We start from the raw sequence: 12,789 nt of genomic DNA on the forward strand, positions 1-12,789 counted from the left end.
TTTTTACAAATTATGTACCATATTAGATTAAATGTAAATGTGCAAAGTTTCTACTTTTATTTTTGTTTGTGGTTTCATAACAGGGCAGCATATTGATTTTGCAAAGAGTTGAAAACATTTTGACAATACTGGCCTCTAGTGGCGTTAATGTGTTACATGCAAGGAGGTTACGAAACAGACGACAGTGACGTCACAGACACATCGGCGAAGTACAGTAAACACGAGAAAGCAAAGGAGCACATTGCACGGCCACCGAACTACACACATAACGATAGCCTACGCCTCGAAGGTACGAAAGTGATGAAGTCACTTTGCATGATTATATCCGCGACGTCTGCTTTGTAGTGCATGACTAAACCACTGACTGTTTAGCTTCATTTATTGTCATTTATATATATGTTTTAATGTAAGATGGTGAAGAGAAAGAAGACGGAAGCTGACACACGTGGAACAGAACAAGTTCTCTGCGACGCAAAAAAACAACCGAACGATGAGTTTCCTGAAACTCGTAAGAAGCGTAAGGCCAAGAAAGATGAAAAGACTCCACCAAAACCGGGTGGGCAAAATAGGAGCTAGTTGTGGTCAGATACATAGATAAATTCTCAATGACATAGTTATTTAAACTTTATTGCAGCTTTTAGTACTGGCTTTCTGATTCTGAAAGTCAGCTTCTGGAAACAGCCTAACCTGGAATAATCGTTCTGTGCATTGTAGAGTCATGCATTCAGATAAGTGTGAAGTGGACTGGATGGCAGAAGAAAGGTAACCAAATAAGCATACCACATTACATTTACAAAAGCTCCCTGGGACAGCGGATCCGATCTCATCTAAGACAGGTAATAGTATGCAGCAGTAATGTTACAGGAAGCTCCAATAATTTGTGCTTTTATCTGGTTAAAAAAAAACAAAACATTAAAACAGTAAGTTTGTTTGTCTTTCGATATGGGCGCAGCTGAAGTGTTGATTTTACCCTCATCTCTGAAGTGTCTCCAGGAGCCTTTCACACGCTCCCTGGGCTCCTACAGATTGCTCCGCACAGCCAGTCCATTTGACAGGAGGGTGACATGTCTCGAGTGGCACCCCAGCTACCTCAGCAAGGTGGCTGTGGGCTCCAAAGGTGGAGACATCATCTTGTGGGACTATGAGGAGCTGAACAATGCAGCCTTCATACAAGGGGTGAGAGGGATATCTTGTCACTTGCAACTGGCCAGGTATAATAATGTGGGACATTTTCACAAAATAAAATTCTTCCACTTTGCCAGTATGCACTATAAAGGCCTGAGCTATTTGGTTTTTTTCTTTTGTAATTAAAGGCTGGCTTACTGTACAGTTGGGTAGAAAAGACCAAGACAACATAACTTTCAGACTTTGTTGACTTTCTTCTTTGCCCAAGTATTCAGCAAATTAGTCTCACATGATTTCAAATGTCAAACACCATCGGCATAACTTGAATTTAAGGAATTGCTCCTGTTTATGATCCTGCATATTGGAAAAATATTTAGAAAGAGGAGTTCTGGGACAGCCGAGAGGACCACCTCAACAGACATCTGGTGCTGAGCTTTTCTGTGATGGTCTGTTTATGTGCTCACAGAAAGGTGCTGGTGACTCTATTGGGGAAATGAAGTTCTGTCCCTCAGATGCATCCAAAGTCTATGTGGCCTCTGGTGATGGCACACTCACCTTGCAGAGCTTTGAGCACCTACCGAGTGAGACGATTTCTCAAGTCCCCAGCTGTAGCCATGGCCATCACAGTCTTTGGTGAGCAAGCAGATTAGTTTGTTTGTTTTTTCTCTCAGATAGGTCTTGTGTTTGGATATAGGTGTAAGTACACATTGTCTTGTATAAGCTTTTTTCTCAGTTCTGTTTTTATTACTGATCAAGTACTGCCAATCATCAGAGATTGTACAACACTGTGATTTCCAAAATGAGCTCGAGAGAGAAGCGTTCTCACATTGGGTGTGTTGCAGATGTGCTGCCTTTTACCTTTCTCCTGCAAAAATGTAAACACACTGATGACATACAATGATTTTACATGCAGTGGCACATTTAAAATAATGGTAGTAATCCCTTTGTATCATAACAAATTTTAATGACTTCCAAATCTCTGCTGTCGTCCCTAGTTACTGGTACTGCTGTGTGGATGTTTCTTTGAGTCGCCAAATGGTCGTTACTGGGGACAATGCAGGCAGATTGCTTTTGTTTGGACTGGATGGACAAGAGGTGGGAGATAAGCAATAGTAGTGAAGATGCTGTCTTTGTAAAGTAAAAGAAAACATCACTTCTTCAATAAAGGAGGTTTTGATCTTTCTTGAAATATGCCTTTCCCCATCTCACTGTAGATCTTAAATGAGAAGCTACACAAGGGTAAAGTGACCCATGCAGAATTCAACCCTCGCTATGACTGGCTCATGGCAACATCATCTGTTGACACCACTGTTAAGCTGTGGGACCTCAGAAACATTAAAGACAAAAACAGTTACTTGCATGAAATCCCTCATAAGAAGCCTGTTAATGCTGGTAAGTGCACAAATGCCCATGCACTTAAAGAAAAGGCAATGAACTGCATATATATTTGATGAACATTTATTTTTGCTCTCTCCTTTCTTCAATTGTCCTTATTTTAGCTTATTTCAACCCAACTGACTGTACCAAGCTTCTCACTACAGACCAGATGGATGAGATCAGGATATATTCCTCATTTGATTGGTCTAAGCCATCTCAGGTTATTGTACACCCACATCGACAGTTCCAGCACCTGACACCCATCAAGGTCAGAGCCCAGGAGAACCATCTGATTAGACAATTACATCGATTGAACTCTTTTGGGTGTGAACTGGTTTGGTGATTTTCTTGGCCCAATTCACTTATAATATTCCAAAAGCCATGAGGATGTCTGTGATGTTTTCATCTTAGGCAACTTGGCACCCCATATATGATCTCATTGTTGTTGGCCGTTACCCTGATGACCGTGTCTTTACTGATGATGAGAGAACCATTGATATATTTGATGCCAACACAGGCAGGCTTGTGAATCAGCTGAAAGACCCCAACACCCATGGCATTGTGTCTGTAAGTGGGTTTTTACTTCCTCTCCAGTCTTACAAAATAACTGTGGGTTCATGGTTCCTAGGACTCTCTGTGCCCATACGTGCATATTGTCAACAAAACAAATCTCCCAATATGTCAGTGTATTACCTACAGTAATACCAAAACCAACATGGATACAGCGCCTCATGAAACTATTCATACCCTTGGTGTTTTTCCTGTTTTGTTGTGTTACAACCTGGAATTAAAATGGATTTGCAATTGGATTTCGTGTAAAGGATGTAACAAAATAGTCCAAATTCTTGAAGTTGAAGGAAAACAATACCTTGTTTAAAAAACTGAAAAGTTGTCAGTGCATGCGTATTCACCCCCTTTGCTATGAAACTTCTACATAGCATCAGGCCCAACCTTTTAACTGCAGGAGCTGCATAATTCATTGATTGAAGTCCACCTGTGTGTAATCAAAGTGACGTTATTTGTCACATGTCAGTATAAATACATCTGTTCTGCAAGGCCTGCCCGAAGACCAAGGTGCTCTCCAAACAGGTTAGATGCAAAGTTATGGAAAGTACAGATAAGGGATAGTTTATTTAAAAGGAGGACATTAAAGATAGATTCAGCAACAATAACAGTACAGGAGCACTATAGCACATATACACCCAGTTTAAGCTGTACACTCTGCTTCATGGAAGTGTGGCCTCAAAAATACCATTGCTTATAGACATACATACCCCAAGACACCTGTGTATAATTGTAAAAGTCTCTAAGAGGTATTGCATTTGGGGATAAATACTTATGCACACTAAAGAGGTCTTAATTATTGCTTGTGTCACAAAGTGGTAGACATGTTCTGTAATTCAAATGATGCAGCACCCCAAAAAAACACTGGGGGGTTGTATTGTTGGTGAATACAGTGCTGTACTCTACCTTTGGTGCAAAAAAGTGTTGACATTCAGAACATTCATAATGTCTATGATGTTGTTTGTTAGCTCAACAAATTCCATCCAATGGGGAGCGTATTGGCATCTGGAATGGGTAAGTACTCCGTGTAATTCTTGTAATTGTGAAAATTATTCAAGGAAAGTCAAAAACTGAAAACTGCCTGTGTGTGTTATTTTGAATGTGCACTTCTTTCCTGAGAACACTTAATGTTCATCTGCAGGTTATAATATTTTGATCTGGAGCCAGGATGATACTGTAAGCCAGATGCTTGGAACACAAAGAGAGGAAAGAACAGAGTCTGGAGAGAGAGATGGAAACTCTAGAGTCCAGCAGAGAGCTCAGCAGCACCCCCGACCAAGACCAAAAACCAAAACTGAATGTAAAATGGTGAAAAAGAAGTCATAGATGGGCTCTGCCGCTACTTAAAGATTATATGTACAATAGACATCGTTGTAAGACAATGATGTATCCATTTTCATACAGCTTTTTTTTATTTTAAGATATTTTTCCAGTTTTTAAACTTTATAACTTTTTAAACATTGTTTATTCATATAATATACTTTGTACTGGTTAGAATAGCAAGGAAGAGTCATATTGGAAACAAAAAGTTAAAAAATAAAACAGCATGGGTATTTACTAATGGGGGGGTGAGTAGTAACATGTTTACCTAAAGATCTCAAAATACACAGGGTTCTCTCTGACAGTCTGTGAGGCATACACACTGGCTAAACGTGAGGACCTGGACTTTGAAACTGCCTTGTAGATTCACTGTGGGATTATTTAAAACCTGCGTAGCTGATTGAGGGTGACGTTTGCTAGGCGCCCAAGGACCCATGGCCAAGCATGGTCTTGCTCTTGGACCTGGTAGGCTGAGTAAATCATTCCTAGGATGAGGGTCTCAAACCTGGACTGAGAGAATGACTGCTCGCCCTCCTCCAGAGTGGCTAGCAGTTCCTCCATTGCGGGCACGGTCTTGGGTACGTTGTCGTTTATAAGGCTTAAGAAAGCTCGGCCCTGCTTCATCGATGCCATCTCTTCATCCCGCAAGGCAACGTTGTTGTCAGCATCAATCACGAGGCCACTCAATAAGAACTAAGATGAACATGTAAATCATATTTTCTCTATAGTTTAACCTTTTTAAAAACACACACATTTATATATATATATATATACACACACACATTAGAGAACAATTTATGAACACTTGATTTTTTCAGAAAATAATCTTCACTGGTCAACATTTGAAGGTTAGGGGTATACCATGCTGCTAGAACACTTTTACAAAATAACCAACGTATTTTAACATAAAACCTTTATTTTGCAGAAAGCAATGATCAAAATTGGAGAACAACAGTGACTGTAGCACAGAGAAAGATTACAACTAAATTTTCTGCACGTTACAACAGTCACTAATCAGTAGGAAGTGTACGGGCCGTTGCTTTGATTGACTTCTCACGCTGCTCTGGTGTGATTTTGGTCCACTCTTGCAGTTTCTTCCACAGTTCGGTGACTGTTGTGGGTTTCTTGGCCATAACTGTCACCGAGGATTTTCCAGAGGTTTTCGATTGTGTTTAGATCAGGACTCTGAGCTGGCCCTTTCATTGTTTCAATGTCTGTTTCAGGGAACTACAGGGGGGGCAATTGTCCTGCAATTGTCCTGCATGCAAATTACTGGCTGATTGGGTGATGAATACAAGGAAGGAACCACGTGTTGTTGAAGGTTCTGTTCACTCTGCCATGTAGCTGTAGGAGAGGTCCCACTCCTGCTGCTGAAAACATTCTGAAACGTTCTGGTATCTGAAAGTGTTCTCTAGATTTGATCGTGTTCTTTTTCGATTATCTCATTTAAGTTTTTTATACTGTTCTTTAGAATATATACAACTCGTGAAATAAGCTTCAAATACTGCTCTTTTACTCCTGTTAGGATAAACTCACATAGGACTAGACAGTGACCTTGACATTTAGGAAATTGTGTGGCGTTCTCTAATTTTGTTCTGCAGCGTGTGTATGGCTGACGACTTTCTGAAATAAATGATTTAACCCTTTAATGAGTAATTATACGTGCTTCCTTCGACTCGAACCGTGCATGTGAAAGAAGGAGCAAACACTAATAATGAAGCCTTCCTACCTCAAATACCAAGTTTGCATCGCTGACCGATTTGATGAAAGCGTGTTGAGAGACGCCACCGTGTAGAACAGCTGATGGATCTGAATACAAAATAAATGTTTGGGATTTTTTTTATCAGGTTTACTGTCATTAACAGAACTGAAAACTGTAACCTGATACTTGAACTGTTTTTAAGTTCCTCGTACTGAAAACCGAGGAGGTTAACACTTAATCATATAGTGGGATTTTATAAATCCCACGCTTGCTCGTGATATCTGGTTCTCGGATACAACTTTGCTTCGTTATTAAAAATATTAACCAATCAGTAACTGTAATCCATATCTGTCGTATTTTATGTCACTCAAAATCTGCAAATTGCCAATGTATTGCACGACATAATATGGCCTGCCAACCCTGTGCACTCCGTTGGTAAAAGTAGAATGCTAAAATTGAGCACTTTCTGATTTTTTTAAATAAACAATAATGGAAACACAACAAGTCACAAGTATTAAAATAGCCTACCCGAAATGTGGCAAAAGTCCCTAAAAAACACAAGACAAACGACAGCCCACGTGAACTGAATCCACTGCATTTTTGACGACATTGCAACAAACCATTCGCCTGAAACATCTGAACAACAGCAATGGCACTTCTAGTTGGATATATTTCAGCAATAAAACCGCAGAATGCGGTTCCTTTTTTTGGTCGCATTCTTCCACCTCGGGGAAATAAATGTTTCGGCCAACACTCTGCAGAATTTAGAATTATTTATTTTGTCTTTTGCAGTCGAAGGATTGTCTATTTTTTAGACAATTGCATGTATAAGTAATAATATATTGTGAGATATTTGGATATACGTGCCATACAGTAATTAAGAGATTTACACGGTGTTGACGATAGTCTACGAAATGACGTTCAGTTCGCTTACTCTATATGCAATGACGGGCCTCCAACGCACCGTGGCAGCAGCGAGCTAGAGACACGCCGCCAATACGCACTTCCCGGCGCTTACATCAACACGCACCAAAGCAGCCCCGTTATGGCTAATCAAAACCCGTCTTTTTATGAGGGCTGTGCGGTTACAAGTGAAAGTCCGTAAATCCGCAAGTAGTGTGCGATATTTTTACAACTGTCAGACTAGCATATTGCATATGCATTCAGTGTATAACCAAGTCATCCGAAGTGGGCCTATAGAGTGTGCAGACGAACTAGCTAGCTGCAGATATTGTTGCTAACGTTAGTAGCTACTTAGCTAGTAAGCTAACTAGTAGACTGAGCTAACGTCTAAGATAGTTAACGCTAGCTACGTTTGCTTGTTTAGACAGCAAATGTTTTAATCTAATTCATTTAGCTAAGGAAGGCTCGCAGAATAACTGCTAGATGTACTTTCCTGGGTTGCTATTGCCTTGTGATGGCTAGGTAGCGTCATTGTTGATGGATGTGCTGGCTGCGCTCTTGTCCATGTCGAGTTTGCTTGCGTGAGCGCGTCCCCATACAGGGCAAAGTATATATGTAATCACTCGAATCACTCTGTAATCACTCTATAATCTGGAACATTGTGTTTGTACCGTTGATAATTTTTTTTTGCCACGTTTCAACCGGAGTGAGAGGGTGTGGGAAGTCCCTGTGTATGTTTTACGATCATCGAATGCCATGGAGACCAGTGATGACGGGGGTCTCAGTGTCGGGGCTTCGTCTGGAGAGGAAAACTACTTCCAGGGCTACACTTTCACTGATCGCTCCCACTCCACCCGCGTCGTCAAGAGCATCATGGACCTGTGTTTAGAGGATGGCCTGTTTGCAGACGTCACCGTCACAGTGGAAGGCAGAGAGTTCCAGCTTCATCGCCTGGTGCTGTCAGCGCAGAGCAGCTTCTTCAGGTCCATGTTCACCTCAAACCTTAGGGAGGCCCATGATCGCAACATCGAGCTGAAAGATGTCAGTGCGCCTGTCTTCCAGTTGCTAGTGGACTACATCTATCATGGGATGATCAAACTCCAGGTGGAAGACCTGCAAGACACCTACGAAATGGCTGACATGTATCAGCTCACTGCTCTGTTTGAGGAGTGCTCACGCTTCCTCTCACGGACTGTGGAGGTTAAGAATTGTCTGCAGGTGGGTGTTGGACAGCTTTTTTTATCTCCCCTCAGTGGAGTACCATTGGCCTCTGTTCCATTCCTAAATACTGGGCAGTGGCTAACTGAGCTGTCTGTTTTAGGTGATGTGGTTGGCAGATAGGCATAGTGACCAGGAACTCTATACAGCTGCTAAACACTGTGCCAAGATTCATCTGGTGCAGCTGCATCAGACAGAGGAGTTCCTCAACCTGCCTTTGCGTCTCCTAATGGACATCATCAAAGGTGGGTTCTGTGGACAGAACGAGCTGGTTTGCATTAGCATTGCTAAGTTTGTTCAGGGAGAAGTCTAGCGGTTCTTTAGCAGTGTAGTCGACGGTCTCATGTAACAGTGTTGAGGCTGTATATTTGAAGAGGCAGGCTCTATATTTGATTGAGAGAGGTACTGGGATTGTGGGAGCTAAAATAAAATAAACGGATATGGATTCAAGCTGCATATAAATCATTCAGTCTAAAAGTGGAATGGAATGTTGCAGAATCAGGATTAGGCTCAGCAACATTTTATGTACTAATTATGACAAGTACGTCAGCCACTAGAGACAGTAACCCTGATGTGACTTCTAGACTGTTTTAAACTCACATATGTCCTTTCTGAATATTTCTAACATTTGTAATCAAATCCGTGTAATAAAGCAGAAAAATGTAAAACAAAACTTAGTGAAATTGGTCTGTTATCATAAACAGTTCTATGTTTACAGCAACACCATATTAGGGTACATTGTCCTTACACATTTAAACATAAATGTGGGCCTTATATGGCTATATACCTTCAAAAGTGTAGAATTTTTTTAAGTGCAACCTGTACAACTTGACATCTATGCAGGAATACTAGGAAATTGCATAAGCACCATGTTGAATGAGAATCAGCATTCATGAACTAAAGCATACAATAATTCAAACATGTTTATTAGTACTTGGTGTGTATAATAGTCCCTGCAAAAGTGAAATGATTTAGAGAGCACATTACCTCTTATTCAGTCTAATTCTGGCTCTGATTTGTCAGAATAACTAAATGGACTGGATTCATATGATGTATTTGAATCGCCCTCTCTCAAATTGCAGTTTAAAGCTGATGATCTTAACTTCCCTGTCTTAGATGGTGTTCCAAGCTCACAAAATCCAACTTCAGCAATTGAGTCTTGGATAAACCACAACAAAGTTGAGCGGGAGGAATTCTCAGATATGCTCTCAGACAGCCTAAAGGTAGGTTTTAATGCACTTTCCCAAAATTAACATGTAATTAGGATTTTCTGTTTACACTGTAAATAGAATGATTTTTTTTAAACGCACTCAATGATTTTATAACACACTGATTCAATCCAGTTATGCAGATGGCATTTTAAATGTAATTACTGTAATTAAATGTAATGTTTTTTTTAATATTCTCCCGGTTTTCCACCCCTCCTCCCTGCATTTCAGGAGATTGGTGAGAACGTGCACATTTACCTGATTGGGAAGGAGGAGACGCGTACACACTCTCTGGCCGTGTCTCTGCACTGCGACGAGGACGACGCCATCAGCGTGAGCGGTCAGAACAGCCTGTGCCACCAGATCACGGCGGCGTGCAAGCACGGCTCAGACCTGTATGTGGTGGGCGGCTCCATCCCGCGGCGCATGTGGAAGTGTAACATGCACACGATGGACTGGGAGCGGTGCGCGCCGCTGCCTCGTGATCGCCTCCACCACACCCTAGTGTCTGTCACCGCCGAGGATGCCATCTACTCGCTGGGCGGCAAGACATTACAGGACACGCTGTCCAACGCCGTCATCTACTACACGGTGAGGGACAACATGTGGACGGAGACGAGCCAGCTGGATACGGCGGTGTCGGGCGCAGCCGGCGTGAACCTGGGCGGCACCATCTACCTGCTGGGCGGAGAGGAGAACGACATGGACTTCTTCACCAAGCCCTCACGCCTCATCCAGTGCTTCGACACAGCAGTGCAACACTGCCACACCAAGCCGTACATGCTGCCTTTTGCTGGCTGCATGCACGCCACTGCCCACAAGGACCTGATCTTCGTGGTGGCCGAGGGCGACTCGCTGGTGTGTTACAACCCACTCCTGGACAGCTTCACGCGTCTGCGCTTCCCCGAGGTGTGGAGCTGCGTGCCGTCCCTCTGGAAGGTGGCCAGCTGCAACGGCTGCATCTATGTCTTCAGGGACAAATGCAAGAAGGGCGATGCCAACACGCTGAAGCTGAACCCCGCCACGTCCGTCGTGTCCGTCATCAAGGGAATCAAGATCCTTCTGACGAACTGGCAGTTTGTTCTGGCCTGATGGTTTGCTTGAAATGCTATTCGTCCCATAATTCAGGGCGACTGTGTGAATGTGTTAGGAGCATACAATTTGCAGTGGTGGTGAATAGTGATGTAGTAGGAAAAGCTGAAACCGTAGTGCAAGACAGTGATTTTGTATTTGCCGTTTGTGTTACAAGCCTTATCCAGTTGTGCAGTGTGGTAAACTGTGGCACACAGCTCAGTATCAGTGAAAGCCATTAATAATCTGAACTATAAAATGAATGAGTCCATACTTCCTTTGGCATCTACTGAAGCAGAATAAACAAGCCTAATTATTGTCTTGTTGACAATACATTTTCAAGTCCAGCTGATGACGTAGTGTTCGAGTGCAGTTAAAAGCTTGGTTGACTTGCATTTGAATGTGTTATTTTTCTAAAAAATACAGTTGCTTATATTTATGAACCATTTTGGAGTAAGAATGATGATCCCTGAGCAAGCCACTTGTTTCAGTATAATTGTATTTAATAGTACATGTCAGCACTCTTACTCTAAAATGATTGATAAATATGGGCCTTACATCTATTCAGATATTGAGTTTGGGTAGTAATTTAAATAGCTGACTGTTGATATAGTAAATTTACCATGCCAAAGGTTTTCTTCTTGTGTAATCTACAGTGTCATCAAAAACACATACCACATACAGTCAAAAAGTTACAAACTGGAAAACTTATCAATGTGAGGTAGCTCCAGTTATTGAGCTGTAGTGTCTAATAGTCCAAACACTTTCCAAGTATGGATTTCCTACTGCATGTAGCAAGGGTTTTGTATCAGTATAATGAAGCCATGGCATGATGTCAAAAAATAAAAAACACACTTTTTTTGACAGTGGAATTTCAGAGGAGTTCTCCTCACTATATCCAGTGTTGATATAGTCTTTGTGTTTTGTGACACGTATATCTGACTATTGATGGCAGTATTGTGGACAAAACATGCTCATGTAAAGGCTTTTGAAGCAACAGATGTTTTTATTACAGTCATGCTCCAATTTCTTTGGCCAACATTTACATTAAATGTGGAATATTATTGCTTTTTGTCTTTGAGTGTATATAGCATCAGTTAAGTAGCCTTATTAAAACCACAGAAATATCCATCTGCATGCTGAAGGAAGAATGCTGCTGTCACAGATTTAAGATTTATAAGTGCCTATAGTGCCTTATCATGCCTGAAAATATTCAGTTTAGTTAGTAAACTCTAAAGAGTTTAGGTAGTAGCAGCTTGTTTATTTTATTCTTGCCTAAAATGATTGGCTTGTTGCTGATCACATGACTTGACTGCTGGAACAGGAAGCACTCTGCATGTGTAACCCAGCCAGTATAGCGTGTCTTCACCTGCCTGACCTCACTGAGCCTTTACTTCCCTTAAATATATGACACTCTGGCAGAGACGCCATTATGTTTAATCTTACTTTCACTACTCCTACAGATTATTCTGTGATTATTCAGATTATTCTATTTTTGATATCCTTGGGGTCGTTTTTGTTCTGTTGTGTGTAAAGAAATAGACAATTGTCTCCTATATTTTGGTGAATATGAAAATGTTTATATACACATTCTTGCAAAATTACTATGTCAGTCAATTTTAGCAATGTTGTGCAAGAAAGGACACACCCACCCTCCAGTCAAGTTAGTGACACACCCACCCTTCAGTGAAGTCTAAGGCTGTCTTGTGCAGCAACCCTCCAGGAATTATGACATGACTTAGAACCTCCAAAGGTTCATTTTGTGAATGGAAAGGCAGTAACAGTACCTATTTGTATCTTTGTAGCAGCTGAAAGCAGACAAGGAAGGCTGAGGGAGCTAGCTTCAGGCGAGAGCCTGACAGTTCAGTACTGTCAGTGTGTTTCAAGAAGCAGTGATACTGTAACTCAAGACAAATACCATGTCAGACTTTGTGAACTATTCTAAGCATCAGTTGCTGACACCAATATGGAGGGGGTGTGAGGGTATGTATGCCTTAACAAGGCCCACCCACAGGAACTCACCGGCCAGTACAAGGAGATTTTGACTTGCTCTCCTTTAGTGTTGTGAAATAACTGGCCGGTTTTAGCCCCTTGCCTGCCAAGTCCTAACACTTGGGGACTAACACCACTAGACCTTTTGGGGGGGGGGGGGGCATATGTACTGTGGTGTTAGTACCTTGATGACGTTTGGGGGGAAAAGGTGCAGCTGAGGAGGTGAAGGATAGAGTTGGAAGTGGTAGGGAGACGCTTGGGCGTCTGTTGTGACCTTGGGTCTTTTCAGAGAATGAGGCTGGATTCCAG

The 12,789-nt window shown here is 41.8% G+C and overlaps 3 protein-coding genes across 3 annotated transcripts; 2 read left to right on the plus strand and 1 right to left on the minus strand.

The window, feature by feature from the left end:
- The first annotated feature begins 208 nt into the window (after positions 1-208).
- Positions 209-4,623, plus strand: ddb2 (damage-specific DNA binding protein 2). The gene is made up of 11 exons (XM_027022355.2): positions 209-289; positions 412-556; positions 715-836; positions 985-1,176; positions 1,592-1,758; positions 2,121-2,220; positions 2,340-2,517; positions 2,625-2,770; positions 2,914-3,069; positions 4,035-4,080; positions 4,208-4,623. The coding sequence occupies exons 2-11, from the start codon at positions 412-414 to the stop codon at positions 4,390-4,392; spliced, it is 1,437 nt and encodes a 478-aa protein (XP_026878156.2). The 5' UTR covers positions 209-289; the 3' UTR covers positions 4,393-4,623.
- LOC113585067 (protein FAM180A) lies at positions 4,395-6,798 on the minus strand. The gene is made up of 3 exons (XM_027022356.2): positions 6,617-6,798; positions 6,116-6,195; positions 4,395-5,079 (listed from the first exon to the last, which is right to left on the minus strand). The coding sequence occupies exons 1-3, from the start codon at positions 6,696-6,698 to the stop codon at positions 4,768-4,770; spliced, it is 474 nt and encodes a 157-aa protein (XP_026878157.1). The 5' UTR covers positions 6,699-6,798; the 3' UTR covers positions 4,395-4,767.
- A 314-nt stretch (positions 6,799-7,112) lies between these two features.
- On the plus strand, positions 7,113-11,552 carry kbtbd4 (kelch repeat and BTB (POZ) domain containing 4). Its single transcript, XM_027022354.2, has 4 exons — positions 7,113-8,209; positions 8,313-8,454; positions 9,326-9,432; positions 9,649-11,552. The coding sequence occupies exons 1-4, from the start codon at positions 7,748-7,750 to the stop codon at positions 10,507-10,509; spliced, it is 1,572 nt and encodes a 523-aa protein (XP_026878155.1). The 5' UTR covers positions 7,113-7,747; the 3' UTR covers positions 10,510-11,552.
- Positions 11,553-12,789: the final 1,237 nt, after the last annotated feature.

This window comes from Electrophorus electricus, chromosome 4, assembly GCF_013358815.1.
Source record: "Electrophorus electricus isolate fEleEle1 chromosome 4, fEleEle1.pri, whole genome shotgun sequence".
In the NCBI taxonomy this organism is placed as follows: Eukaryota; Metazoa; Chordata; class Actinopteri; order Gymnotiformes; family Gymnotidae; genus Electrophorus; species Electrophorus electricus.

What these genes read in the sequence shown, in the direction of transcription:
- LOC113585067 (XM_027022356.2), bottom strand. Translation starts at nt 6,698, where the DNA reads ATGTCGTCAAAAATGCAGTGGATTCAGTTCACGTGGGCTGTCGTTTGT. An exon ending in GGACTTTTGCCACATTTCGG is followed by an intron (nt 6,196 to 6,616) that starts GTAGGCTATTTT and finishes TTTTGTATTCAG; the next exon opens with ATCCATCAGCTGTTCTACAC. An exon ending in ATGCAAACTTGGTATTTGAG is followed by an intron (nt 5,080 to 6,115) that starts GTAGGAAGGCTT and finishes TGTTCATCTTAG; the next exon opens with TTCTTATTGAGTGGCCTCGT.
- ddb2 (XM_027022355.2), top strand. Translation starts at nt 412, where the DNA reads ATGGTGAAGAGAAAGAAGACGGAAGCTGACACACGTGGAACAGAACAA. An exon ending in CATGGCCATCACAGTCTTTG is followed by an intron (nt 1,759 to 2,120) that starts GTGAGCAAGCAG and finishes TGTCGTCCCTAG; the next exon opens with TTACTGGTACTGCTGTGTGG. An exon ending in TAAGAAGCCTGTTAATGCTG is followed by an intron (nt 2,518 to 2,624) that starts GTAAGTGCACAA and finishes TCCTTATTTTAG; the next exon opens with CTTATTTCAACCCAACTGAC.
- kbtbd4 (XM_027022354.2), top strand. Translation starts at nt 7,748, where the DNA reads ATGGAGACCAGTGATGACGGGGGTCTCAGTGTCGGGGCTTCGTCTGGA. An exon ending in CCTAATGGACATCATCAAAG is followed by an intron (nt 8,455 to 9,325) that starts GTGGGTTCTGTG and finishes TCCCTGTCTTAG; the next exon opens with ATGGTGTTCCAAGCTCACAA. An exon ending in TGCTCTCAGACAGCCTAAAG is followed by an intron (nt 9,433 to 9,648) that starts GTAGGTTTTAAT and finishes CCTGCATTTCAG; the next exon opens with GAGATTGGTGAGAACGTGCA.